The following is a 27,631-nucleotide window of genomic DNA, read 5'->3' as shown; positions in this document are numbered from 1 at the left end:
TACTGGGCTGGAGCGATAGCAGAGTGGGTAGAGCGTTTGCCTTGCACGCAGCTGACCTGGGTTTGATTCCCAGCAGCCCGTATCATCCCCTGAGCCTCTCCAGAAGTAATTTCTGAGTGCAAAGCCAGGAGTAACCCCTGTGCATCACTAGATGTAACTCAAAAAGTAAAAAAAATATATATACTAAAAAGATGTATTCTGGCACTTAAGATAAACCCTAAAGTTAAGTCCTAGAACATATAAAGCTAAATTTGAAAACCAAGTTGTAATCTATTTACAGTACAATAGTAAAAATATACTCTGAAGAAAAAAATCTGTAAGGTTTACTTTGCTTTCAGAAATGACAAATCCCCTGGAAGGCTAAGGAACCAACTGTTCTGTCCTCTCATACATTCATCTCCCTATTTCAGTTATGCGCAATCAAGGCAGCCTGAGGCTGATTCTCAACAGCAAACTCTGGGCTCAAATGCAGATTCAACGAGCAAACCACAAAAATTTACGAATAACAGCTACTGATTTAGAAGACTGTAGCATCAAAGTATTTTTAATTCAGGTAAGTGAAATATTTAAGTGGTGAAGGATTGCCGTACTATATAGTCTCTATAATTATTTGATTTTTATTTTTCATCTTAGAAGAACCTATGCTGTTGGCAAAAATGATCAGCCTTCCATTGTGGTTATTTAAAATGTAATGTAAAATCAAAATTTACTATGAAAATTTAATACTAAACAGAAAGGAATCACTTGGTACTTTCCCCATAACATGTATATTGATGTGTGCTATAAATCATTGTATTTTTCTTTATTAATGAAATTGTGTCAGCATTGAGTTACTAAAGCATCTATTGTCAGACTGGCTCCTAGCAGGCCTCCAGAGTCTACCACCAATACTAATACTGCATGCTGAAATTGAGAAAGCTTTGAGAAAGCTCTGAGATGACTGGAAAGGAACCAGTGAGAAATGGAAAAATACAGATCTAGCTAGTTAAAACAATCACTTCAATAGCAAATTCCAATTCTGGACATGAATCAGTCTCCAAGGTAACAGAATGGGAGCACAGCTTTAGTTGTTCCCAGCAGCAGGAATGCTTGACCTCAAATACAAGATCCAGGCACAAGAGACAGGGCTGGCAGGAATAAGGCCAGAAAACAGGTTGGATTTCCCCCATGAACTGAGCCACAGAAGACTGGAAAAGACTATGTCCCCAGTAGGTCAGGCAGAAAGTGATAAGACTAGTCAACTGGTTGACAAAGAGTAATGGGGTAAGGTGGGAAGTTGGCAGGGACTCACTGACGTTGTATTAACTCCCAGGGTTAATACCGTTGTATTAACTAGCAGAGGTTGTATTAACTAGTAGGGTTTAAGTAGCTACCTGTAAGGTATATGTGATGTTGAACATTTAGATGGTAGACTGATGGAGGCTGGAGAAATAGGACAAGGATACAGGTACATGCTAAACAAGCATGTACCTGTATCATGCTTGTTTAGCATGTAGCTGTATCCTGCACTACATATGGTCTTCTCTACATAAACAGAAATAATTATCCCTGAGCACAGAGCCAGGAATAGTCCTCAAGCACTGGGTCTGGCTCAATTCACTAGCCCCCCTTGCCCTGAAAAAGGTGATACCCACAGGCTGTGCTTTAGCAAGATGATTCTTTATACTTTGCCAGCTCAGAACCCCTTTGCTTTTAACAAGCAAGTAGAGCTGAGTGGCATTGAGATTGTTAACCCTGATTAGATTCTACTGTTCAATACTTGATCTGCACAGACTTTTAAAATTACAGAATAGATTTTGAAGATAACAAAATGCAATTTAAAAAATCACCCAAATTTCACTCCCAGAAAGGGCCATTATTAATATTTAAAATTCAATATTTCAGGATGCATGTTTGTATATGTATATATATATGGATGTAAATGTAAATTAGTACATCTATGTCATGTGATCCTTATTATACTTGTACTTCACATACTGTGTGATCTTCGGGGAAGTTTTTTAGTCTTCCTTCATAAGACTTAAGTTATCTGTCAAGTAAAAATAATGATTACATACTTTATAATGCTATTGAGTTAAATAACTAGTATTCACATGAAATATACATAGATAACTTTTATCACCAAAAGTATTTCTATCTTTATAATATTTTTCAAATATACTTCTAATAAATTAAAAGAATTCTATTTTGTTGTGACTATTATTTATTCCATCAATCATATTTTGTTAAAGACAGCTCATTTGTTGTACTTCATTACTATAAAGTTTGACTGGAAGGTAAAAAAAATTATTTATGTACATACTTTATTATTTTGCCTAAAAAAAGTTTTCACTTGACAAATTCCTCTCCGGAAAGACTGAGTCAACTTTTGTTCTTACTAGTACTTTCTTAATGTAGGTGCTGGTAATTCCAATCATTAAAACAGCAAATCTGTGATTCAAAAAGGTATCAAATTGATTTTATTTTTTAACTTACTGTTCTGAATTTCTTGATTGAAAATATTAAAGTAAATTTGACAGAATTAAATGTATTAATTAGAGGCTATATTTCAAATTAAATGTGAGAAAGTCGAGAGACAGAATAATATTTATATTTCAATAAAAATGCATCTTCCGCATTTGTTACTAATCTACTAAAATAATTACACCTTTGACTAGCACACATCCAAAAGAACAAAAGCAACTGCTGTTGGAGAGGATATGGGGAGAAAGGGACCCTTCTACACTGCTGGTGGGAATGCCGACTAGTTCAGCCCTTTTGGAAAACAATATGGACGATTCTCAAAAAACTAGAGGTTGAGCTCCCATTTGACCCAGCAATACCACTGCTGGGAATATATCCCAGAGGAGCAAAAAAGTATAGTCGAAATGACATCTGCACTTATATGTTCATCGCAGCACTGTTTACAATAGCCAGAATCTGGAAAAAACCCGAATGCCCTAGAACGGATGACTGGTTAAAGAAACTTTGGTACATCTATACAATGGAATACTATGCAGCTGTTAGAAAAAAATGAGGTCATGAAGTTTGCATATAAGTGGATCAGCATGGAAAGTATCATGCTAAGTGAAATGAGTCAGAAAGAGAGTGACAGACATAGAAAGATTGCACTCATCTGTGGAATATAGAATAACAGAGTAGGAGACTAACACCCAAGAATAGTAGAAATAAATACCAGGAGGTTGACTCCATGGCTTGGAGGCTGGTCTCTCATTCTGGGCAACTCAGAGAAGGGAACACCAAGTAAAATATGGTCGGAGGTCATGCAGGGGAAGGGTGACGCGCGCTGAATGTAGACTAGAGACTGAACACAATGGCCACTCAACACCTTTATTGCAAACCACAACACTTAATCAGAGAGAGAGAACAAAAGGGAATACCCTGCCATAGTGGCAGTGTGGGGTGGGGGGAGATGGGACTGGAGAGGGTGGGAGGGATGCTGGGTTTACTGGTGGTGGAGAATGGGCACTGGTGAAGGGATGGGTTCTCAACTTTGTATGGGGGAAACATGAGCACAAAAATGTATAAATCTGTAACTGTACCCTCACGGTGATTCACTAATTAAAAATAAAAAAAAATTAAATTAAATTAAAAAGAAACAAAGCAACTTGCTGCAGAGGTGGCTCTGGACTTTGCAATGGGCCATTTTCACAAATAAAATAATTACGCCTTTGTAAGAAATATAAACATTCAAGAACTAGTCAATAATTATTTACCTAATATTTACATAATTTCTAATTCAACACAAAAAATACAAATATTTAACTTATAGTTAAGTGTTTTACCCAAAAGGAATAAAAGCAACCTAAAAATGTAAATAAAAAATATATAAGTTCAGATGCTTCTCCTGATAAGTAAGCATTGTTGGATATCATTGGTTTGTCCTTTCCCCCTTGCCACTAGGAGCTTAGGTTTATCAGTCACACCCATCAAAGTGCTCCCAAGTCACTCCCATTCCTCTGTTTATCTGTAACCATTTCTACCAGTTTATCTGCTCTTCCCTTAATCAAACTCTGTTAATTGGTAAGGTCAGAACTTCCTAGGACACTGAATATTATAACATTGCCTTTCTCTCCTCTTTATGCCTTTTGAATAATTTACTTTAAAGCTATGTCTTTTTTGTATAGACACAAGAAGACAATATTATGTTTTTATAACTTAAGACTTAATTGGCCTCGAATATTATTCCCTCCTGGGCATCTGCTTTCTCCACTTAAGCCTCAGTTGCCCTCAGTTCCTAGCACCCCAAAGTAGGGTCCCTGACGTGGGACGGGAAGGATCCAGGGCAAGCGGTGAGTTATGTGCTACCCTGGCATCGAGATGGGCCTGGCCAAAGTGCCTAATTCTTAACTATAAGTTAAGAGCTTGATCATAGACAAATGCTGTCATGATCCAATAGTAATTATGAGACTGGGACCCTGCCAGGAATAGGAAAGACTGATCTGGCCTGAGCACTGTAGTCTGAGATTGAGATGGCCCCAGGAGAGCAATTCTATAAGCTTTAATGCATCTCTTATTGTGTCCATACAAAATAATTAATATTATGAATTCTTATATGTTTGCTGGCTGAGGAGAAGAGAAACACATTCATGGGACTCTGCCCTTGGGTGGATCCTCCTGCTGAAAGAGAATTAAGTCCTAGGAGAAGCATCCCCTGAGGGAAAAGAACCTTACCCTATTGCTGACCACACCTATGTGTATGCCCCAACCCCCTCATGCTGGGGAGATTTAACTAGGCTGTAAGAGTGGGTTGGGGGCCAGATCCACGGGGGCCAGATCCACAGATCGAGAGAGAGACTGAGAGCCAGGAGAGAGGCAGAGAGAGAGAGAGAATGAAGTAGGATGGGGGAGAAAGAAGCAGGAGGAGAATCAGAGGAGAATGAAGATGGACATGAAATAAACCGATCGAGCAACCAGTTTGGCCTTCTTCCTTCCTTCGCCTGCCTCGCCGCCTGTGCTCCTTTTCTTTTTATTTTTGTGTTTTACACAAGCATTGCAGTGTTTCTATGCTCAGTCCTTGGCTTTGAAATATTTGCTACTTCTCTGGATGGGTAGCAAGATAAATCTTTCCCTAGATTTTCTTTGAATTCTATTGTATATGGTATATGATAGACTTCTCTAACAAGCTCCACTTTTCAAGAGTTGATTTTCAGGGATGTCTAAGCAAAGTGGTGTAAAAAAAAAATGTAAGCCTCCCAATTCTTTGATTTTCCCTTGTGTAAAATGATGGAACAAGGTTGCTTTTAAACTTTAATTAAAACTGAAAATTTGAATCAAAAAATTCGAAGTGAACAAGTTGAGATTGTAAATAAAATTACCTCATATTTTATTTTATTCAAGCATGATGGACTTTTTTACCTTGAGATTTTTTTTAGGGTTACTTATATTCTGGTGTTTGACTTATGTCATGTAATTCTTATTTTAGTGGAAATGTAACATGACAAATTTGTAAAATGCAGATATTTTATTTATTTTTTTTCTTTTATTGAATCACCATGTGGAAAGTTACAAAGGTTTCAGGTTTAAGTCTCAGTTATACAATGCTCGAACACCCATCCCTTCACCAGTGCACATATTCCACCACCAAGAATCACAGTATAGCTCCACCCTGCCCCCCACATCCCCAGCCCCCCACCCCACCTGTGTAACTGATAAATTTCACTTTACTTTCTCTTTACTTTGATTAGATTCAATATTTCAACACAAAACTCACTATTATTGTTTGGAGTTTCTCCCCCTTAAAGTCGGACCTGCTGAAAAGGAAGCATTTGATAAGTTGTTTTCCATTGCTGAGAATGAAGCGATATGAAGTCGAGTGGCCGCACTAGCGGCTGAAATGCAGATATTTTAAATGAACATTTATATTTTTTAACAATTTAATTTTCCTTATTCAGGCTGGTGCCAAAGATACAAGATACCTGTATGCAGCGATACATCATCGTCTTGTTGCACTGCGAGCCTTTGATAATCAGAAAAACATATATCAAGCTGAAGGCCAGGCAGAAACAGTCCTCCAACAATTAAACTGTGATAGCTGTGATGAAGATGAAGATGATCTTATCCACATTACCAAAATTAGATCAGGTAATAACTTTTCTTTTCTTAGTCAAATTAGAACTATGTTTAATACTAAAATATTAAATCAGGTTTTTACAAAGTGGAACCTACTTGTTTAAAGTGGGTGGCTGGGAAATGGATGGACATGGAGAGTATCATGCTGCGTGAAATGAGTCAGAAGGAGAGGGGCAGATATAGAATGACTGCATTCATTTGTGGTATATAAAAACAATATATATTATGTATTGAACTGGAGCAATAGCACAGCGGGTAGGGCGTTTACCTTGCATGCAGCCAACCCAGGTTCAATTCCTCCGTCTCTCACGGAGAGCCCAGCAAGCTACCGAGAGTATCCCGCCCGCACAGCTGAGCCTGGCAAGCTCTCCATGGCGTATTCGATATGCCAAAAGCAGTAACAACAAGACTCACAATAGAGGCGTTACTTGTGCCTGCTTGAGCAAATTAATGAACAACGGGATGACAGTGCTACAGTGCATATTATATATTATATATGTTAGAAGACTAATATCCATGGCCAGGGAAAACAGGGGTTAGGATGACTGGTCAATAGTTGGAATCTACCACAAGTGTGTGTGTGGCAGAGGTTAGATAAGATAGAGAAGGGACCTGTATGACAATAATAGTTGGAAATGATCATGTTAGACAAGAACTCAGTGCTAGAAGTTGGTAAAGGGATATACATCTTTCAGTGTCTGTATTGCAAACCGAGAGAGGGGGGAGAGAGGGGGAGTTAGAGAGAGAGAGAGAGAGAGAGAGACAGACAGACAGACAGAGAAGTAGAGCCTGTCATAGAGGCAGAAGGGGGGTGGGGTGGGAGGTTGTGATATATATATACATATATACATATATGTATATCTTAGTAGAAGTGCATGTGCCTTCCATGTATGAGGTTTGATCTCTTTCTCGGTACTGCAAAATAAGTTTCAGGGAGAGTGGTGGTGGTTAGAACACAAGAAGCTTGGGTCAAAGGATCTGGGCTCAGAGAGGTAGGATAAAAAATTAGTCTTCTGTATGTGTCCTTTATTAGGATTTTACCAATAGTCAAATCTTGATAAACTACTTCCATATCAATTTCATAATTTTTACTATGTTTCATAAGACACTGTGTTTAAAGGGCAGGGCTGGAGACACATCGGGCACGCGTAAGGCCCCTAGTTTGACTGGGTATTGCATGACCTCCTGAGCACCCCTGGGGACAACATCACATCACTGCGCCAAGCATCAGACTAAAAGCAATGCTGGGGGACAGAGCAATAGTTCAGTGGGTAGGGCATTTGCCTTGCATGAAAGCTGACCCTGGCATCCATATGGCCCCTGAGCACAGCCAGGAGTGATTCCTGAGTGCAGTGTCAGGAGCAACCCTTAAGCATCACTGGAAGTGATCCAAAAAGTCAAAACAAACCAAAACAAAAAATAAATAAATAAATAAACAAAAACCAAGAATGCTGGGGAGGTTGCACCTCCAAACAAAAGATTGTATTTACAATTTAAGTACTACATTGATACCTGAAAATGACCGTCTATTCACTTGTTTTCATTTTATTACTGGTTATCATGGGTGATATAACAATAACACATAGTAGAGCCATCAGGGATCCCCAAAACATTGATAATGCTGTTTCTTTTCTGGAACTGAACTTCTTCTTTGCCTAGGCAAATGGTACTGTGTGTGTGTTTGTGAGTGTTTGTGTGTGTTTTGAAATTGGGTCAAGATTTTTCCATTGAGCCAAGATTTTAGTTTTAGTGCTTGTTTGTATGCGTGGATTTAAAACTTAAATGTATCCATTTATTTGGGGAAAAGCACTGTAAAGGAAAAATAATAATAATAATAATAATAATAATAATAATATAGAAATACACTTGTGGTTATTCCAATGAAGCCACCCAAATATTGTCAGTAATGGGTAAATTAGTCTTGAATTCTGCCCCACAAAGGAGTAAGTAATTTTCTTACAGTGAGTTTGTTAGCAAGTATCTTTCTAACTTTTTATCCATTTCCATCATGTTACTTTAACTATACCTAATTTAGGAATGTATCAAGAAATACCAGCAGAGTTTGGTGAAATATCTCTGTTAGCTTAATACTAAAAATGCAATTGAACACATAAAACATGTGGATGAGGATCACAAACTGCTTGATTAAATAAACCAGAGAATTAAGTAATAAAAGAAAAGTCATTCTTTTAAACAAATGATTTATAATTGTTTAAATTGGATAAAATATATAAATACAACTATCTTTTCTATTACTATGTTTAGATTGCCAAGAGCAAAAGGAGGTCTATTAAATTGGATTAAACTTTTCAATGTATTCATTTAGCATTCAAAATACTTGAAGTAAAGATTAAGTGGCAAAATTCTCTTATCAGAGATGATGCAGTTAGGGGGCTGGAGAGATAGCACAGCGGATAGGACGTTTGCCTTGCACGCGGCTGACCCAGGTTCGATTCCCAGTATCTCATATGGCCCCCCGAGCACCACTGGGAGTAATTCCTGAGTGCATGAACCAGGAGAAACCCTTGTGCATTGCTGGGTGTGACCCAAAAAGAGAAAAAAAAACAGAGATGATGCAATTATTAGCCTGTTTTATTATATCTGAGAAAAGAAAAATAAAATATGAAATTACCTTCCTACGAAATTAAAAACAACAGGCACAATGCAAAGTAAATGGTAATCATGAATCTCCCACTTCCTCTAACATTTTCCCTTTTCACTTAGTCCCTTTCTAGGTGTGCTGAGTACAAATGCTAAAATGTTATTGAAGTGACAAAAGTTTAGTTTTTAAAAGTTGGTCGCCCTGGGGCTGGATCAGCTAGGGCATTTGCCTTGCACACAGCTACATGTGTTCAATCCCTGGCATCCCATGTGGCATCCCATGTAGTCCCCCGGGCCTATCAGGAGTGATCCCTGAGCATAAAGCCAGCAATAAGCCCTGAGCACTGCAAGTGTGACCCTAAAACAAACAAACAAAAACTTTGGTGTCCCATAAATTCAGGAAGGGGGTCATTCTCTGAAGAGGTCTGTGTAAAATTATTACTTCCAAATGTTACTTCTATAAAATATGGATTCTGCATATTTTATGTCCTTTCACTAAACATATTTGTAATTATTGATGTTCAGTTGTACTTAATATTAATGTAATCTGAATATATTATATGTAAAGAATTTTAAATTTATATCACAGATCCTTCTAGGTGGACCTGCAGAAAATCAGTTGCCTGTTCATGAATGATATCTACTATGAACATGACAACATCTACAAAAAGGCTACCTACTGAAAATACTAAACTATCCTAGAAGATCCTATTCATTCTTCTGAGCATTTATGGCTCAAGAACTACAATTATTGCAATTAAAATGTTTATCTTATGCAGCCTAATAATTCTTAAATTTTATATTTGATTATTGTGAATAAAATTTAAGAAATATATGAACTTTGAAAGTAAAATTTATCATTTTTGAAGAAATTAATGTAGAATAGGATTTGATAACTGATTCAAACTATCCATCACATTGATGTATATCACTGTATCACTGTATCACTGTCATCCTGTTGCTCACGGATTTGCTCGAGCGGGCGCCAGTAATGTCTCCATTCATCCCTGTCGCGTTCAGGGGAATGAGGTTCATTATTGGATTTCTTATATGATGGATATAATAAATAAAACAATAGATTGCTGGATATGGTAAATAAATAATAGGTAAAATAGATCTAACTAAATATTTATTTTTTTAGTCATGCCTTTTCTTCCCCTAAAACAAATATTTTGTGAAATTTCCAAATTAAATTTTTGGAAAAGCACTGCATGATACACTGCATGATAGCATTTTATTAAATCGTTTTTTCTCTGAGGTAATGTGTATTTTTATTTAGTTTTCAAACTTACTAGTACTATAAAAGAATATATTCATGGCATTAATTCCTGTAGAGTATTTGTTCTTGGACTTGTATTTATTGCAATTTGTATATGCATGACTCACTATCAGCATCCAATAGCTGAAGGAATGAACAAAATATATCATCCATGTATCAGAGCAGTAAGTACATAGAGTGAAGTATGTTAACTTGTGCTCTTTATGTGATTAAATTGTTATTAATATTCAAGTAGCTGTGAGTGTATGAAGACCTGTTAAAAACAAGTGTACCATGGGGCCAGAGTGATAGTACAGAGGGCAGAGCATTTGCCTTGCATGCAGCTGAGCAGGGTTCGATCCCCTGTATCCGATATGGTCCCCCAAACACGTCCAGGAGTGATTTCTGAGTGCAGATTCAGGAGTAATTACCCCTGAGCATTGCCAGGTGTGACTCAAAAAGACAAAAACAAGTAAATAAATAAATTTAAAATACAATAAAAATAAAACAAGTGCATCAAAAAGTAAAGTAAAATTATTATCTTGAATGACATTATTATGATAGATTATAGAAATCCCAACAATCGTGCAACAGAGTTTCAAGGCACCCTTGATGAGATCTGTTTTAGAAGCACTTCATGAACTACGGAAGAAAATAGTCTTGGTACTTATAGTCACATTTCATTCTTCATGAATGTAGTTTGGTCACTCATGACTTAAAATTGACCTTTGATATATAGAATAACAGAGTGGGAGACTATCACCTAAGAACTGTAGAAATAAGTACCAGGAGGTTGACTCCATGGCTTCGAGGCTGGCCTCACGTTCCGGGGAAAGGTCAACTCAGAGAAGCGATCACCAACTACATTGTAGTCGAAGGCCATGTGGGGGAAGGGAGTTGCGGGCTGAATGAGGGCTAGAGACTGAGCACAGCGGCCACTCAACACCTTTATTGCAAACCACAACAGCTAATTAGAGAGAGAGAACAGAAGGGAATGCCTTGCCACAGTGGCAGGGTGGGGTGGGGGGGAGATGGGATTGGGGAGGGTGGGAGGGACGCTGGGTTTACGGGTGGTGGAGAATGGGCACTGGTGAAGGGATGGGTTCCCGAACTTTGTATGAGGGAAGTATAAGCACAAAAGTGTATAAATCTGTAACTGTACCCTCACGGTGATTCTCTAATTAAAAATAAATAAAATTAAAAAAAAATTGACCTTTGATTGTCACCCCTAAATAGATATCCCTATTATAGAGATGTCTTAGTTGGGGCTGTCATGGAAAATTACTATAGATTAGGTGGATTAAACACCAGAAATTTATTTCTCAGATTTTCAGAAGCTACAGTCTGAGGTCAATGTGCCAGCAAGGTATGCTTTATCCTGAGGTCTCCTTTCTGGGTTTATAGGTGACTGCCCTCTCATTGCGTGCTTAAATGACCTCTGCTTTGTGGGAGAAGTGTGTGAGAAAGACACATACACACAGAGAGAGAGAGAGAGAGAGAGACAGAGACAGAGAGACAAAGAGAGAGTCTTTGATTTTTGATGTCTCTTCTTACAAATCACCAATCTTCTTCAACCACAGCTCTACCTCATAACCTCATCTAATCTTAATTATCTGAAAAAGCCCCTTCTCCAAATATCATCAAATTGGAGTTTACAGCTTCAAAATATAGATTTGGAGGAGCAGTTTATAGCAAGAAGATAAGTTTCACAATTTCAATACAACTTTTGAAAGTGCTTTTAATAACCTATTTGGAATAATGGCATAACTTTACAATATGCTACTTGAATAATATCACGTGGATGTACACGTGAGAACACATTTTTTAAGTTAAATTACTAATTCTACTTAAAATATCTTTTGTAATAATAACATCAGATATGTTTTTTATTGTTAAATCTTAACTAATGCCTAAAAGTTTAGTTTAGCATTGAAACTTGAATGAACTCTTGTAGAATATAGCTAGTATGTTCATTGTTCAAAGCTTTGCTCTTTTCCTAAAACTGAATTAACTACAACTATAAAAGCTAGTTATTGAGAGGGCCATTCAATCTCTGAAATTCGTAGAGAAGAAATGTAGTTGGTGGCATCTTTCTAAACTAAGAATTAAGCAATGGCTGGAAAGGGAAAAAGAAAAGTTAATGTGAAAGATTAAAAGAAAAATGGTAGAGAAAAGGGAACAGCAGAGAAAAGAAGAGCTCTAGCATGAAAGTTAGTGTCAAGAAAAAGAAAAACAATTTTTTAAGTTAGTTGTTTCATAAGCCCAGAGTAACTCTGATGCAGAATAGAGGAAATGGAAATTATTTGCGGGGGGCAAACAGGGGGTCACCCTCAAGTGCTCAGGGTTTGCTCCAAACTCTGGACTCAAAGATCATTGCTGACTGATGTCCTTGGAATTGAACAAAGTCTGGTGTGTATAAGATGAGTGTCTTACCAATTATACTGTCTCTCTGGCCTCTAAATAGAAATTTTTATTAGATGCATAATGTGAACTGGGTGGGAGGGGGACATTTGAAGAATTATATTAAAGAATGGGTTTTACTGAAATATTTTGGCTCATCTGGGGATCTGATTTGCACTAAATGGTTAAAGGGAAGCAGAGAGATCATTATCTTTCTTACATGTTTATGCTGATCCCTGCATTGGGGTGGAGATGAAGCAATATTTTCCAGTGTCTTGAACATCTTAATATAATTAATACTCCTTTTTTTTCTGTGATATTCCTTGTAGTTTTTTACATTTTTTATAATTTTGTTCAGCATTTGACAATTGTATCTGAACCATAGGAGGCCCTCAAATATAAAATTAATTCTATTGATGTGCTGTAAGAGGCATTATCCAATAGAAAGATAGGAATTGGAATTTGAAGCAAAGGAGATAATCTGGGTTAATCAGACAGGCAGCAGCTAAAGTCAGTAGCAAGGGAAGAGAGGTAAATATTTTGAATGGGCAAAAGACATCTGTACCTACTTTCATAATATTGTTAACTGCTGTACTTTATAACTAAAGTATAATCTCAGAAAGGTTAAGGAATGAGATCAAAACTGACAAAGGTAATAAATCAAGGTCTTTCAAAATCCAAAGCCTAAACTCTTTTTATTACACAACACTAGAAGTACTGCATGCATAAGAGAAGTAGGCTTTGAGGAAGGGAGGGAAACTATAAGTCCTTAAAATAAATTTAGGGAAAACTATAAAATGAACAGAGAGATGTGAAGTACACAATTAACACATTAAGGACTGGTGTGTTGGGAACTAGCGTGGGAAATGTTATGAGCAGAGGCCTGGGATATATAAGCACATGGTTTCCAAGAATGAGGCCCTGGCGTTTGATAGCCTATGCCCCTGACAAAAATAACAGTTTTCTCCCAAGATCTAATGATAACCATTCCAAATGTTGCCGAAATATCTTCTTTAAGGGCTTTTTAAAAGCTCTCTGAGTTTACAATCAGATCTTTTAGTAATCTTGGAAATAGCAGAAGTGAAGTGCTGGGGGAGAAATTTCAACTGTCTTTCAAAATAGGGAATCAATCAAGGTGTTCAATGAGGATGAGTGAATTATGAAGATGTGGCATATAGACACAACAGAATACTATGTCACTGCAATGAACAATAAAATCATGCAACTTGCTGCATTTTGCATAGAACTGGAAGATATCCTGTTAAATGAAATGAGCCAGAATAACAAACAGGATAATCTCACTTATCTGTGGCATTTAGAGTAATTGGATGAGGAAATGCAAGATGTGAAAGGGATTATACCTACATCACTTTTGATCCCACAGTACAGGAAGAACAAGGACAGAGAAAGAAAGGGATTGAGGGGGAGAAGTAAGAAGAGGAGAGAGGTAAGGGGTTAGGGTTGGGGAAAACAGGCCAAGCGCCTCAAGTTAAATCTCAGCTAATGCCTACAAGTTCAATTTATGGGTGGGAGTGGGACAGCTCTACTACCGAGTCATAGAGTCACCAACACCAAAAGCAGGAGAGCCAAAGGACAACAACCAAACTTAAAAATATGCCTGTCAAAGAGGCAGGCTGGCAGGTGGAGTGAAACCTGGGGAACTGGTGGAGAGAAGTTGACACTGAGGGGTTGGATTGATGCTGGAACAATGTATGCCCCAAACTCAATTATAATAAATCATGGTTCATTAATTTTTAAAAAGGGAAGAAAAAGAAGAACAAATGCAAAAAATATTCACTATAAATAAAGCTCTAAGCAATAATAAAGACTTGGAAAGTTGACTTAAAAAAACATGAAAGATATCACAGATACGAGCATGTTTAAATATTGATATTGAAAAGGAAAATCCAGTCCGAGGAAGGTTTGTTATACTCTATAAAAATATTAGAGGGTAACTGGGTTGAATATTATTTTAAGGCGGTGAAAAGAAATGAGATCCCAAAATGACAAAGTGATACCCAACCGAGATGTAAAACATTTGTGGCTGGACATGGGATCAATCCCCCCCCTCCCTGCCTCCAAATGAATTTTTATCTCTAATGAAGAAGACCTCAATTTCACATGTGTACAACCAAACTCAGAATTTGGTTAAAACTTTGGTTTTCTACATTCATTTTTCCCCCCTTTTCCTTTTTGGTCCGGTGGAATTGACATCCTCCTATTCACCAGTTTCAAACCAGTCTTCTGCGACTACTCTCTTTTCTGCTTCTTCAACCTCTAAAGAATTACAAAGTTTAGACTAGTAAATACAGAAAGGTCTTAGAGGACATTCAAATTATAAACCAGAAATTCACATCTCAAAGGAATTCAGAGGTGTGCTTAAGCTTCCACTACAGGGAGCTGCCTGAGGTAGGGAGGGGGCCATAGCTTCCTAACATAGCAGCTGACATCCCTCCTGACGCCACTGAGCATTCCAGAAATATACTACCTGGCACCTAGTGACTCAAACTATCAGTGAACCCAGGAACAAGTGTCCTTGGTGTCGGGTAGCTGAAAAGACCCACTGACTCAGTCCTACGTGGATTTGCTAGAACCCTGGCATAACTCTAGTCCAGCGCTCCCATTTTATGTATGTGGATAAAGTAACCGAGCAAAGTCCAAAAGCTAGTCACTGATAGAACTGGAACTTCAAAGTCGCAAAGAGTTGCCAGATTGTTAGATGGGGCTGTCATGTGATTTTCCCTTAACAATGTGAGCGTTTTCTTTCATTCCATCATTACTTACAACCTTAACCTAGTTACTGAAGCCACTATTCCTAAAAGTGCCCAAGTCTCCCAATCTGAACATTCCTAATTCAGATCAATAGTCCCCCAAACGTTGCCCTCAGAACTCATTTCTCTCCCGTTACACAGTCTTCACTGCTTACAGGATAAAATACAACTTAGTATTAACCCTTCGTTCACTTTTCTGCTTCTTCAGTCCCATCTCATCTCCCCATTCGGACACGCTCCTCTCAGGGAGACTTATCATTTTTGATCAAAGTACTCCGCATCTTCAGTTTTGCACCAGGCCTTTAAATCATGCGGCGGGATGCAGGTCAAGCTCTTTACAGTCTCGTAGACCAGGGTCAGAAGAGCATCTCAGTTATCCTCTATGCGTTGAATGAATGAACAAAGCGCGTAAGTGCAAATACGAGAGGGTCTACGCTTACCGCTTACACTAAAGTCTTAAGCGCAAATACGAGAGGGTCTACACTTAAGTGCTTTGCCCTTACGTGGAATAACGAAAAAGAATGGAACCCTGGGGAAGGGGGAGACTGAATCACACCTGCCTTCCCACCAGGCTCAAAATCCCCCCACCTTCAGTCAAACAACACGTGGCTCCGGACCGGTTCCAGCTGGATTCCTCCGAGGCTATTCGAAAACCAAATAGAATTCCTGCACTTCCCTCTGCGCCAGCCAATCCCCGGAGCGCCTGGGTGTGAGGGCGGGGGTTCCTAGCACTAAGCTTGCTCTGATTGGCTGAAAGACTTAGCCCGCTGGGCGGGGAGTGAGCTGGGCCGCGGGGGAGGCGGGAGGCGGGCCGGGCGGCGCCCGCACTGCGCAGGCGCGGGTGGAGAGCGTACACAAACAAAACCCATCACCCAGAGGCGGCCGGCTTTCCCCCCCACCCCCACCTCCCCGTTTTCTCGCGCCGGGGGCTCCCCCGGCTCCCAATAGCCCCGCTCGCCCCGCCTCCGTCAACGTCTGGGCACGTCCCCCTGGTGGCGCGGGCCACGCACCGCCGTGCATTTAACCTCTGCCCGCCCGGCGCGAATGTGAGTCGCTGCCCGGGCGGTGCGGGGCGGCTCGCACTCCTGGCGGCGGGCAGCGGCGGCGGGAGCCCCGGCCTGCAGCCCCGGCCGGGCTGACGATGACTTGCTACCGAGGCTTCCTGCTAGGCAGCTGTCGGCGCGTGGCGGGCGGCCGGGCGGCGGCGCTGAGGGGGCCGGGCACGCCGGGAGGCCCCGCGGCGCGGCCGCGGCTCGGCGGCGAAGGTGGCAGCGGCGGGCGGCACCTGGGGCAGGGGCAGCCGCGCGAGCTGGCGGGCCGTGGCAGCCGCCCCGACGGCGGCTTCCGCCCCTCCCGGGTGGTGGTGGTGGCCAAGACCACCCGGTACGAGTTCGAGCAGCAGCGGTACCGTTACGCGGAGCTCTCGGAGGAGGACCTGAAGCAGCTGGTGGGTCCCCGCCGCCGGCCCCGCCGTGGTGTCTGGGCTCCGCTTCCAGTTCGCTCCCCGGCTCCGCTGGGGGTGGGGGGCGGCCGCACCCCCTGGCCGAGATCGCCTCTGCCCCGGGCTGGACCCCCTCACCGCCCCCGGACTCCCAGTCCGTCCTGCTCCCCTGGTTTCCTCGTAGAGCCCTCATTGCAGGAGAGGGCGGGAGAAAGGTGGGGGGGGGTCACTGTTCGTGCCGAGGGTCCCCATCCCCTCCCCCCCGCTCCACGTCCCCCAGGTTGGGGTCACTTGGAGGAAACCTTGGAAGGGGGAAAAAGGGGCCCCGCAGTGGAAAGATTTGGGGATACACTTGGGGATACATCCTCTCCCCCCCACCCCATGTTGCGGGGGGCGGGGGGCGCGGAATTAACTCCGATCCCAAGAAAGGTGTGAGGGTGGCAGAGGACTGGACATGCTGGGGAGAGCTACCCCCACTCCCCCAGATGTGGGGCGCCGCCGCGGGTCATGGAGGAGAGGGCGAAGGTGGCCCGGACACACCCCCTTCCGCGCGGCGGTGCTGCAAGGCCTGAGACTCAGCCCGCCTGGGACGGCCTCGCCTGCGCAGGAGCTGGTACGGGGGCTGCAGTCAGTTTCCCAGGTACACGTGTCTCGGGGCCCAGGAGAGGGAGAAGGGAGAAGAGCCACATCTGGGCTGCTGAGGAAGGTCGAGACAAAGGGGTGGGCAGGAAACTGGCTCAAGTATGCTATCAAGAGACTGTACAGTCACAAGCCTTCCACAGGAGATAGCTGGCACAAATAAGATCCGATGCCTTTGCAAAGTGTATACAACCATGTTGTGGGGAGCAAAAGAGCCCTTATCTCTCTTCTCTCTCTCTCTCTCTCTCTTTTTTTTTTTTGGAAACTTCTGAGCCTTTGCTGCTCCCCACACCTACACTCAAGGAGGGAAGGTGATGGTGCTGTCACAGCACCCAGTCCAGGAAAATCGCCTTGGGCATGTTGACACTGCACCAGAAGGCTTTGCAATTAACTACCTTCAACTACTTTTGTAGAATCCAGTGCAAGAGTAGCTGCCCCTTTGTAAGCATTTTGGTCTGGTTTGCCGTCTCTAGCAGAATTTTGGTGGTATTTGTAGAGACATCACAATGAAGTTTTAATTCTTCTTTGCTTCAATACTGATCTACTTTTAGCATGATTTCTGGATTCTTTAAGAGTTCATTGAAATTCCCGGCAGCTCCCTGATGGAGGTGTACTAGGTGTGGATTTGTTTTCTCTCCCCAAGAAATCTTTACATTCTTTAAAGAGTTAATCAGCGAGCAGTTTTTAGTTTTTTTTTTTAATGTAGGATTACTGCTATTTATTCAGCCATTCACTAAGTTGATTGAATTGGGCATGAGCTCCACATTACTCTCTTTTCAAATTTTTTAAGTCGGATATTTGTGAGATAGACCATTGCAAAGCTGTTCAGCGAACAGTTTGAACCTGAGGCGGTAGTAAAATGGGTATTAGGAAATGAAGTTGGGGGTGAAGCAAAAGTAGGAATGTTTGTTTTGGGACAGAGAATGGCACTTGGGTTGTTCTTCTAATTTTGCAAGATATATGTTTTGAAATTGCCCAATGCATGCATAAAATATTCCTTTGTACAGCTTTATGGAAATCTCCCACAACAATGTAAAATAATAAAGTAGATGGCTTGTTCAGAGTGGCAGAACCTCTGGAGTCAGGACTTGCTAAGCCCAGCATCTGTGTGATTAAATTCCTAAAAGTGGATCTTTGTCGTCTATTTGTTTGGGGGTCATGCTCAGCAATCCATATCCAGTGCCAGGAGCACCTTGACCCTGTACTACTCTCTCTGCCCCCAGGCTCTATGCATCTTTTAGTTGCCCTGGGCCTATGGAGTGAAAACTATTTGTGTGGTAGTTTTCTAAGTGCTTGTATTCTAGTTCTGTAAGTGAAAGACTCCAGTGATGGATTATTAGCCACCAAAGCCCTAGAAAGTGCTGGCATTTGGGAGTGTGCTTAGTTTTCCAAAGGCTTAAAGAAAATGGAGCCACCTGAATTATTTCCTTGTACTCTGAACTAGGGTGTCACTAAGCTAAAGTTCCTAAATGTAGGCAGATTGCTGAGTCTTTAGAAACAGAACTTCCAATGTACCTATCTATTTGAGTATCTGAGGAGAAATCTCTACTTGGCAAATATTTCTCTGTTGCTCAGTAATACTGTTTGCCGGGCAACTTTGGTTAAAACTTAGGTACTATGGAACATGGCATTTTGCAAACACCAGGGAATGGAATAGTCTAGTTGTTCCAATTAATTTTTATTGGTTTAGTTCTGTATTGAATTCGTTTTATTAAGCCAGTATTCAGGGTAGCATGAGGTGGAGCCCGGACAGAGATCTGGAACAAGACAAAGGATTCTGTTCTATGTGAAGTTGTTCTAAAGTGGTATTCTGTAAATAGGAATGGTAACATGGTTGGTATTGTTTGCTGTTTTTGCTGGCGTAAAAGATATTAAGATTTACAAATTGTGTGAATTGGGTATAAAAAGAACTGGACAGGTGCTAACCTGAGTCTTGGATACCTTGGCTACCGGTCCATAGTGGTATGATACCTGAAATTTTGTGTCAATCAGAGATTTCTTTGTTGTAGCAATGATGGTTTTGTTGCAGACAGGTCTCTTATTAGGTAGCCTGTTAAAATGCAAATGGAAGGCCAAGGAATGAATGCAGGTGTAATTTATCCTCAGTAACCACATAGTTGTCTAACTTTAAGGAACCTAAATGATTAGAAGAAATACTTAGTTTTTCTATAGGTACAGAAATAGATTTACATCCTTCAAACTGGGTCGAACTTTGACTTAAAACAATTTTTTTATATGTTACACTGCTTTGAAAAATCACTTTTTTTTCATCTCCTAACTGATCTATGACTTTTCTTGTGAATATCTTTCTTCTTTTTTTCTCCTTCAAGGATTTCTAACTGCCCAGGACTTTCAAGGACTAATTATACTATTACAGTTTACTTGTGTCTTATGAAATGTAGCTGTTGGCAAATGGGGACTTTCATTAACTGGTTCATTACACTCATAGATTAGACCTTTAGAAGAACCAAAGCTGATTGGGAAAAGTTTTGCATCATAAACACACCTTCCTGGCCATTGAGAAGAGTTTAATTTAAAATATCTTAATATAAACCTAGTAAATGAGAAGTTTCCAAGCTCTTCTTTGCCCTAACACAATGCCATTTAAAGATTTCCACTTCCAGGTTTTTAAAAATTATAATGGGATAGAATGATTTCATCTATCAGTTTCTTTATTGTTAGTTAAACCGTATTTAGTTATTGCTCTCATGAATTTGGGAGATGTAGTGCCTTGGATTTTGTTTACCTTATTTTGATTGCTAAAACTATGGTATAAATTGGCTTGTAATTCTTGGGCATGTAATTCTTATGCCACATGGTATGCAGTGAGTACAGTATATGCAATATGAGTATTTGCCAAATGGAGCAAATATGTTTCCATAGTACCTCCAGAGCCTTCTAACAGAACTTCATTTTTTTGAAATCTTCAAGTACAGGCACCAGCTCTGTCTATCTCAAGTGAACATCTGGCCACTATACTTGTCTGTTCAGAACGCAAAAGCTCCCTGTAACCTGTAGAGTCATGTAAGGAATTTGTTAAAATGCAAATGCCCGAATCGCACCTCTTGTCTTGTCACCCCCAACTCCAGTTGGTGAGGAATTACCAGATCCTACCTTTTACATTTTTTAAAAATTTTTTTATTTTTTCCTCACCACGGCCTCTTCCAACTTGTTTCCTGTCTCTTACTTCTGTCTTACCAGTTGGCCCTCTAGTCTCATGCTGTGCCCTCCCCATGTACATTTTCACTAGTGGACCCTTTGGAATATCTGGGGGCCCCACAGGGGGCTCTCTGGCCTCCGGTGGAGAAACATTGCTGTTAGTGATCCCTTCATGATCCTTAGTGTGTCAAACAAGGCCCTTTGTGAGCTGGCTCCTTTCTACCTTTTGAACTTAATTTTAAAATCAAATCTTTTTTTTTTTCGATTTTTGGGGGTCACACCCGGCAATGCTCAGGGGTTACTCCTGGCTCTGCATTCAGGAATTACTCCTGGCAGTGCTCGGGGGACCATATGGGATGCTGGGAATCGAACCCAGGTTGGCTGCGTGCAAGGCAAATGCCCTACTCGCTGTGCTATCGCTCCAGCCCCAATTAAAATCAAGTCTTGTCCTGACCTTGATTCTGCATTAATTTCAAACACTTTAATTTCCACTTGATGTTATGCTGATTTAACTGTATTGATGAATATCATATTAAAATGGTTTAAAATGTAGAATTCAGAAGAGTACATAAATGGAAAGTCTTAATCTTGTCCTAGGCACTCGTTTTTTTCTTTGGAAAGTAAGTAGTGTCAGCTTTTTCTTAGGTTTCGTTCCAGAAAAAAATATAGAATTCCAAATCAACAAGGTGAGATGTTCTTTTTTGTTTTTTCTTTTGGCACAAGCTAAGCTATTCTTCACCCTTTTGAAGAAAAAAAATAGTATGTATAGTAATCCATTGTGTGCCATCTTAATTTATTTAACTACATCTTTATTTTAAGAATGTGTCAATTATACATGTGTTAATCAAACTCAAAGCTGATTGCCTAAAAGTGAAATTATTGACTCAAAAGTCATGCACGTTTGAAAATTTAATAGATTTTGTTGCATGGCTTCCGTTGAAAGTTTCAGTATATACTTTCACTAGCAATGGGTAAAGGTGCTTGTTTTTCCATAGTTTATTATTCCCTACAAGAGCTTTTCTGGTTGAATATGTTTGAGAAACATGAACCTAAATAAAAGATTCTACTTGAGCATGAGATTTCTTGGTTTTGCCAGAAAACATTTTAAATTCTGTGAAGCACAAATTGAAAATGGAAACAGAAGGTATACTATCTCTTACATAAATGTTTGCAGTTTTAGGAGACTTAGCTGATGTAAGAGAATTGAAATCACAGTTGAGAATCATTGACCAATTTGCTTAGAACCCGGAATTTTAACTTTCACATTTCACTTGGGGAGAAGTTTAAAAACAAAAACCATGTAACCAACCCTGAGAATAATAGATTCTCTGATCACTTTTCTAATTTTAGTTGTATGAGTTAAAAGTGTTTATTGATGCACATTAAACATTCCTGTTTAGTAAAGTATAAATGAACTTATGTGAAATCCAAATTCTATGCAACTGTACCAGTTATTTCATGCCTTAGAAAAATTTGTTACAGATTTTTTTTTAAAAAATAATGAGCAGTAGTTATGGATTGTGCAGGAAATTAGATCAACATTTGTAAAAGATTTCTTCATAATAAGTCAGTTGGTTCTCTTCTTTCTAACTGAAAGCTAGTAGAATTAGGACATAACAGTAGTTCTTGGCCTATGTAATCATTATAATTAAGTCTTAATATATTGAGTATTTATGGTTCTCAGGCAGGAGTAGAAATATGATTGATTTAATAATAGTACTATGTAGTGAATACGTTTTAGAATAATACTTGGAGATCTTAATTTTGAGCCTGGCAACACTAAAATTGAGCAGGTCATCTTCCCCTCTCAGCCACTATGACTTTGAAATAATAAATTTCTACTTTTCCTTTTTCAATTCAATTAATTTTGAAGATCATCAGATTAAATGATCTAAACTAGTGTTTATAATTTAGTTTAAAGCATAATTCTTTTCCCTAATTTTTATATCTACAATGATAACCATCATGTAAATATCAGATTTACTATATATCTAAAATGAGACTAATTTGGTTTCTTTGAAATTTCTCTACTAAGATTGCTAAAGTAACTGAAGATTTGTTGAATTTTGTTCTACATTACATGCTTGTATAGAACTTTATGATTTTTATCCATTTAACTTTTTAACTTTATATTCTGAATTTTTAACCTTTTATTGAGGAGTACTTTTCTAATGGTGAAAATAAAGATTATAATCTGCTTTTAAAATACTTGTTTGCAGTGTCATAGTTACCAGTGAATGTTCAGTACATTTGTTGATTATCTTATTTAACATGTCAGTTTCAAATAATTCTTTACAATCTATTGACTTCCCACCTCATAAGTGTTCGGCATCCTGCTAGGCTCCGGAGACTCAAGGTGAATCAACAGTTTCTAAATGTACGGTGAAAAAAATTTAAGTATATGACGAAAATATATTAAACCCTACCATAACTATTGATAAGTGGTATGTGAAAATACTCAAAAAGAAGAGTATAATTTAGGGAGGATCAGGATTAAAAGGAAGAGCTTTGAGACTTTTTTTCAACTTTTGAGTTTGCTTTTTAGTGATCCTTCTCAGTTATGTAGTGTATTTTTATCACATTAAAAAGTTTCAAAAGAACTAGACACTTGTGTATCCAGTTAACTAGACATAACATATTTTGCAGTATTTCTTTCAAATAATATTGAAAGAAATGTTTTAAGTGTAGTCCTGTTCTCACTTTCTTCCTTCTTCTCTCCCCAGAGGTAACTACTAACCTGGAATATATTTATGTGTATGTATGAATAAATGTGTATATATATATTGTGTATGTATATATATATAAGTATATATATATATATATATTGCATTAGGGACTGGGGAGGAGAGATAGCTGAGAGGGGTGGAGTGCAGTCCTTGCGTATGTGAGGCCCCAAGTTTTATCTTGCCTTCTTCAAAATACTGCCAGGCATGAGCCTGGTAACCCCCAGTACCACCAGTCCCAAGTCTACATACTCTTCCCGACTATCACTGGGAGTATCCCCTGACCTCCCTTGTTGCAGAGGAGCCCCAAAATGTTGTATCAATAATGTCATATTTAGAATAGGTGTCTATTTAGATCATTGATTTCTCATTCACAATTGGATTTAAAACAAATCTGTTTTATGTGTTAGCCCATTTAATCTGCTGCATAATATTCCATTTTGGGGGTAAATAGTTTGCTTTTTTTTTACTATTTTAAAAAATGGAATTAGAGGTAGAAATAATTTTTAATAGGCATTGAGTAACTCTGATTCCCATATTCTTATCAGCACTTGGTAGACTAACATTGTTGCCAAAGTGATGGTAGTGATAATTTTAGGATGTTTGAAGAATTTTGAGTTTATGTTTTTTTTTTGCCATCAAATGTTTTAACTAGTCCACAGTCAGGAAAATTTTACATTATGACAGTACATATTTGAAATAAAAAATAACATGAAACAATTTAGCCTTATAACATAGAGTTTATTTTCTCTTTAATAAATATGCTGGATGTGATCATTAAGTTAATGTCACAATGAATGTAAGGGAAGTTTGAAAATCATTGTTCAAAAGTAAGTATGTGGAGGCTGGCTAGGAAGTCTGGACACCGTATGAAGGGGTAGATATATGAATCCAAACCTTAGCCCTACTCTTTGTTCTCATGAATGGAATGAGAAATGTCAGGTTTTTTGTATTATTATTATTATTATTATCATCATTATCATCATCATCATCATCATTTTGAGATTTTAGCATTCTGGGCTAGTATGAAAAACAGTTTTCTGGTTATGGTGGTGGTTATGTTGGAGGAATGGGAAATAAGGATTTTTAAAGAAGGACCTAGTTTAGAGATTCTAGAGGCAAGCCATTGTGTGAGACCAGATAAGAGTTGATGTCCAAATTTCCCACGAGTGGCTGCACGAATATATAGCACAGATTGGAGAAACAATTTGCAGGTATAATCATTTGGCTGCGCTACTGACTACATGGAGGTCACGAGGAAGATTCAAAGATGACGCCTGGGCTTATTCTGTTGACTAAGTAAATGGAAATAGTATTAACTGACTGCTATGTAGGACTTCGAAAGCAAATTAAGAGGAATGTATAATTGGATTTGGATGATTTGGGGAGAGAGGTATTTGAACCAGTAGGTGGATATAAAAGTAGGCATTTGAAAATTTGTTCTCGTAGTTCAAGAGAAAGACATGAGCTAGCAGGCAGCATAGACTTCATAGTTAGGGTCTATACTCGATAGAAAAATCTCAGGATACGGAGGGGAACAGGGGAATAGTTCTGAAAGACGTGGGAACCCCTAAGAAGGTAAGAAGGTTAAAGATGGAGTCGTAAGCAATGCCAACATTTAAGGGAGTGGGTTAACATAATTAAAGTGAGGAAAACTGAAGTAGTAAGAGAACAGTGGGGGAATGTCAGGAAGAAAGGTAAGTGGGATAGAAATGACCCAAGAAAAATGCCAAATACAATTAAGGGAGAGGGCTATGGTTCCTTGCACTTAGTGAATAGTTCACTTCCTAGTGGTTAATTGGATGTCACTAATTCCTTTAAACAATTTTGAGTAATGTTGACCTACTATTTAGTTGTGTAGATGTCATTTAAATTGTGCTTAGTGAAATTATATAACAAACCATCATCGCAAGTTTCATAATTCTGTGTTAAATTGAAAAAGACACATCTCCTTCCCTCACTCATATTTCTTAGTAATTAATGTGTAAAATGGTAATTTTCAAAGGACTAATGACAGGTTTTAAGATACTATAATAAATTCCATTTTGGCCAAGGAAAATGCCTCTAATACTTCAACAAGAATAGTTTTCTCCCCTTGGTGCGATGACTGGTTGTCACGGTTGGTTGTGATGCTCAGCACGGCAGCATACTCTAGTTGCAGCACCTCCACACAGGCTTGCCAGGGGACACATTTAGTTGAAGTGCTTGCCAGTGCTCCCACTTCTGGCTGGGAGTATGCACATACTTGGCTGCCCTGGAGATTGCAAACTCTCTTGTTGGTGCCCAGGGTCCCAGACAACAAAGCTTCTGGGACCATGCTCAGTGCATGTGGAGACAAGAAAGATTGAACTCCTGGCCTCTCTTAGTCACTAGGTACCCCTGAGTCTCTAACACACATACATATTTTATTATTATTACTTTGTAGTGCTGGGCTAGAACGATAGCACAGTGGGTAGGGCCAACCCAGGTTCAATTCCTCTGTCCCTCTCGGAGAGCCCGGCAAGCTACCGAGAGTATCCCACTTGCACGACAGAGCCTGGCAAGCTACCCGTGGCATATTCAATATACCAAAAACAGTAACAGCAAGTCTCACAAGGAGACGTTACTGGTGCCCGCTAGAGCAAATCAATGAACAACAAACAGGACAGCAAATCGATGAACAACGAACGGGACGACAGTGCTACTTTGTAGTATCAGGGATCAAACCCAGGGACTCACACATGCAAGGCTTGTGCTCTGTCACTAAACACACATAATTTTATGAACTTTAAAAATTTGTTAAGACTTTTATGTTGATGCTTTTTTTATTCAGTGATTTAAAAAAATGCCTATTCTTTCTGCTTATTTTGGCAGTTCATGAACCTTAGTACAACCATTCAGAACTTTAAAGAAAATAATATAGAAACTTGTATCCTTTAATTAACTATGCCGAGCATATGCTATTAAAGAATTAGTGCACAAGAAATTTGAGTGGGAACAAGAGTTTGAAATGACATTTTAATTTCTAGCTATGTCACTTAATTTCTAGCCCTATAAAGTGTTCACTCTTAAAACCATGGTAACCAGTGTGTTAGAAAACCAGGGGCATATTAGTTAAGATGCCTGTTAGATTTCCAGGGAAAGATGTCAAATTGAGCACATTCATTTGGAGTCATAGTTCCATGTTAGAAATAACAGTTGAACCGGGGATATTGGTGGTGCACTGGTGGAGGGATGATGAGTGTTTGTTTGATCATTGTGTGGTTATAACCCAAACATGAAAGCTTGTAACTATCTCACAGTGATTCAATAAAAAAAATAAAAATAATAACAGTTGAGTCACCAGCATGACTATACAATTTTAATCCTGGGCTTTGTGACCAAACCTGGCGGGCAGTGCTTGGGCGGACCCTTTGTGGTGCTGGGTATTGAATTGGGGTGAGCACCACCTTACTTGCTGCATCATCTCTCTTTTTTCAATCCTTGAGCCTAGAAATCCCAGGGAGAAAGTAAACAAGAAAAGCATTTTGAGCATATTCATTGAGGTGGTTGCTACATTTTTGGTTTCATAGTTGGGTTATGGGAGGATTAATCTCAATTTTAATGCCTTGCTCATCCATATTCAGTAATTTTACTCCTAGAATAGATTTTCAAGCCTCGTTAATTACCCAAATTAAGTAGTAATTTACATATTAATTTTTATATAGCTAAATGTGACCTTAGCACCTCTTTTGGGGAAATGCATTTTTCTTTATAGAGTAAGGGCAAAACTTTAAACCTCTTAGCATAATGTTCATAGACAAAAGACTGGGAAGGTAGGAATCAAGACATTAACACTAATTATTTCAGGTTAATAATCTATGTAATTTAGCTTTTAAAAATAAGTTCATTTGTGTTATTTTAGTAGACTTAAAAAAAGTAGAATACCTTTCACAAAAAATGCTATCTAGAAACTTATTTTGTAATTCAGTAAGCAATGACTTGAGAGTATACTTATGATTGTATATTGTATAACTACTTGAAACACTGATTTTGTTCACAAAGAGGCAACATATAAAGGAATTTGGAGAAGGAACAAAAATAGCATGCTTTTTAAATCTGTAGTGAGCAGTTTTCCAGCTATATTAAAAGGATAGCACTGTCGTAGCACTGTCGTCCCGTTATTCCCGTTATTTGCTCGAGTGGCCACCAGTAACGTCTCCATTGTGAGACTTGTTATTGTTTTTGGCATATCAAATACACCATGGCTAGCTTGCCAGGCTTTGCTGTGCGGGCAGGATAATCTTGGTAGCTTGCCGGGCTCTCCAAGAGGTACAGAGGAATTGAACCCCGGTCAGCTGTGTGCAAGGCAAATGCCTTACCCGCTGTTATTAAAAGGATATTGAGGATATTTAAAAACTTTTGTCTTCGACATTTCATTTTGGACATAAACATTTTAAAGAAAAATAATAATGGTGAGATAACAGTGTTATAAAATGTCACTAGAGTCAACTAGGACAGGTAATTCTTTTAGTTTAATGTCTATATCTGAAGTTAACCATTCTCAGCGAGCAAACTAGCCCTTTGTTTGCATGACAAATTCCAAATA

The 27,631-nt window shown here is 39.2% G+C and overlaps 2 protein-coding genes across 7 annotated transcripts in view; both read left to right on the top strand.

Annotated features, from left to right (window-relative positions):
* Window positions 1-11,661, top strand: part of RANBP3L (RAN binding protein 3 like) — a 58,626-nt gene extending 46,965 nt beyond the window's left edge. For all 3 annotated transcript variants that reach the window (XM_055139968.1, XM_055139961.1, XM_055139974.1), the window contains 3 exons: window positions 411-553; window positions 5,895-6,084; window positions 9,263-11,661. In XM_055139968.1, coding sequence (XP_054995943.1) covers window positions 411-553; window positions 5,895-6,084; window positions 9,263-9,306 — 377 coding nt within the window. In that variant the 3' untranslated portion in view covers window positions 9,307-11,661. The remainder of the gene's footprint in view (window positions 1-410; window positions 554-5,894; window positions 6,085-9,262) is intronic.
* A 4,392-nt stretch (window positions 11,662-16,053) lies between these two features.
* Window positions 16,054-27,631, top strand: part of NADK2 (NAD kinase 2, mitochondrial) — a 55,377-nt gene continuing 43,799 nt past the window's right edge. The window contains exon 1 of one of the 4 annotated variants that reach the window (XM_012932050.2): window positions 16,054-16,549. In XM_012932050.2, coding sequence (XP_012787504.2) covers window positions 16,244-16,549 — 306 coding nt within the window. In that variant the 5' untranslated portion in view covers window positions 16,054-16,243. The remainder of the gene's footprint in view (window positions 16,550-27,631) is intronic. The other 3 variants (XM_055146606.1, XM_055146577.1, XM_055146595.1) reach the window with 3 other exon arrangements.

The sequence above is a fragment of the Sorex araneus genome, chromosome 1 (genome assembly GCF_027595985.1).
Source record: "Sorex araneus isolate mSorAra2 chromosome 1, mSorAra2.pri, whole genome shotgun sequence".
Taxonomy (NCBI): Eukaryota; Metazoa; Chordata; class Mammalia; order Eulipotyphla; family Soricidae; genus Sorex; species Sorex araneus.
This window is presented reverse-complemented; position numbering and strand designations above follow the sequence as displayed.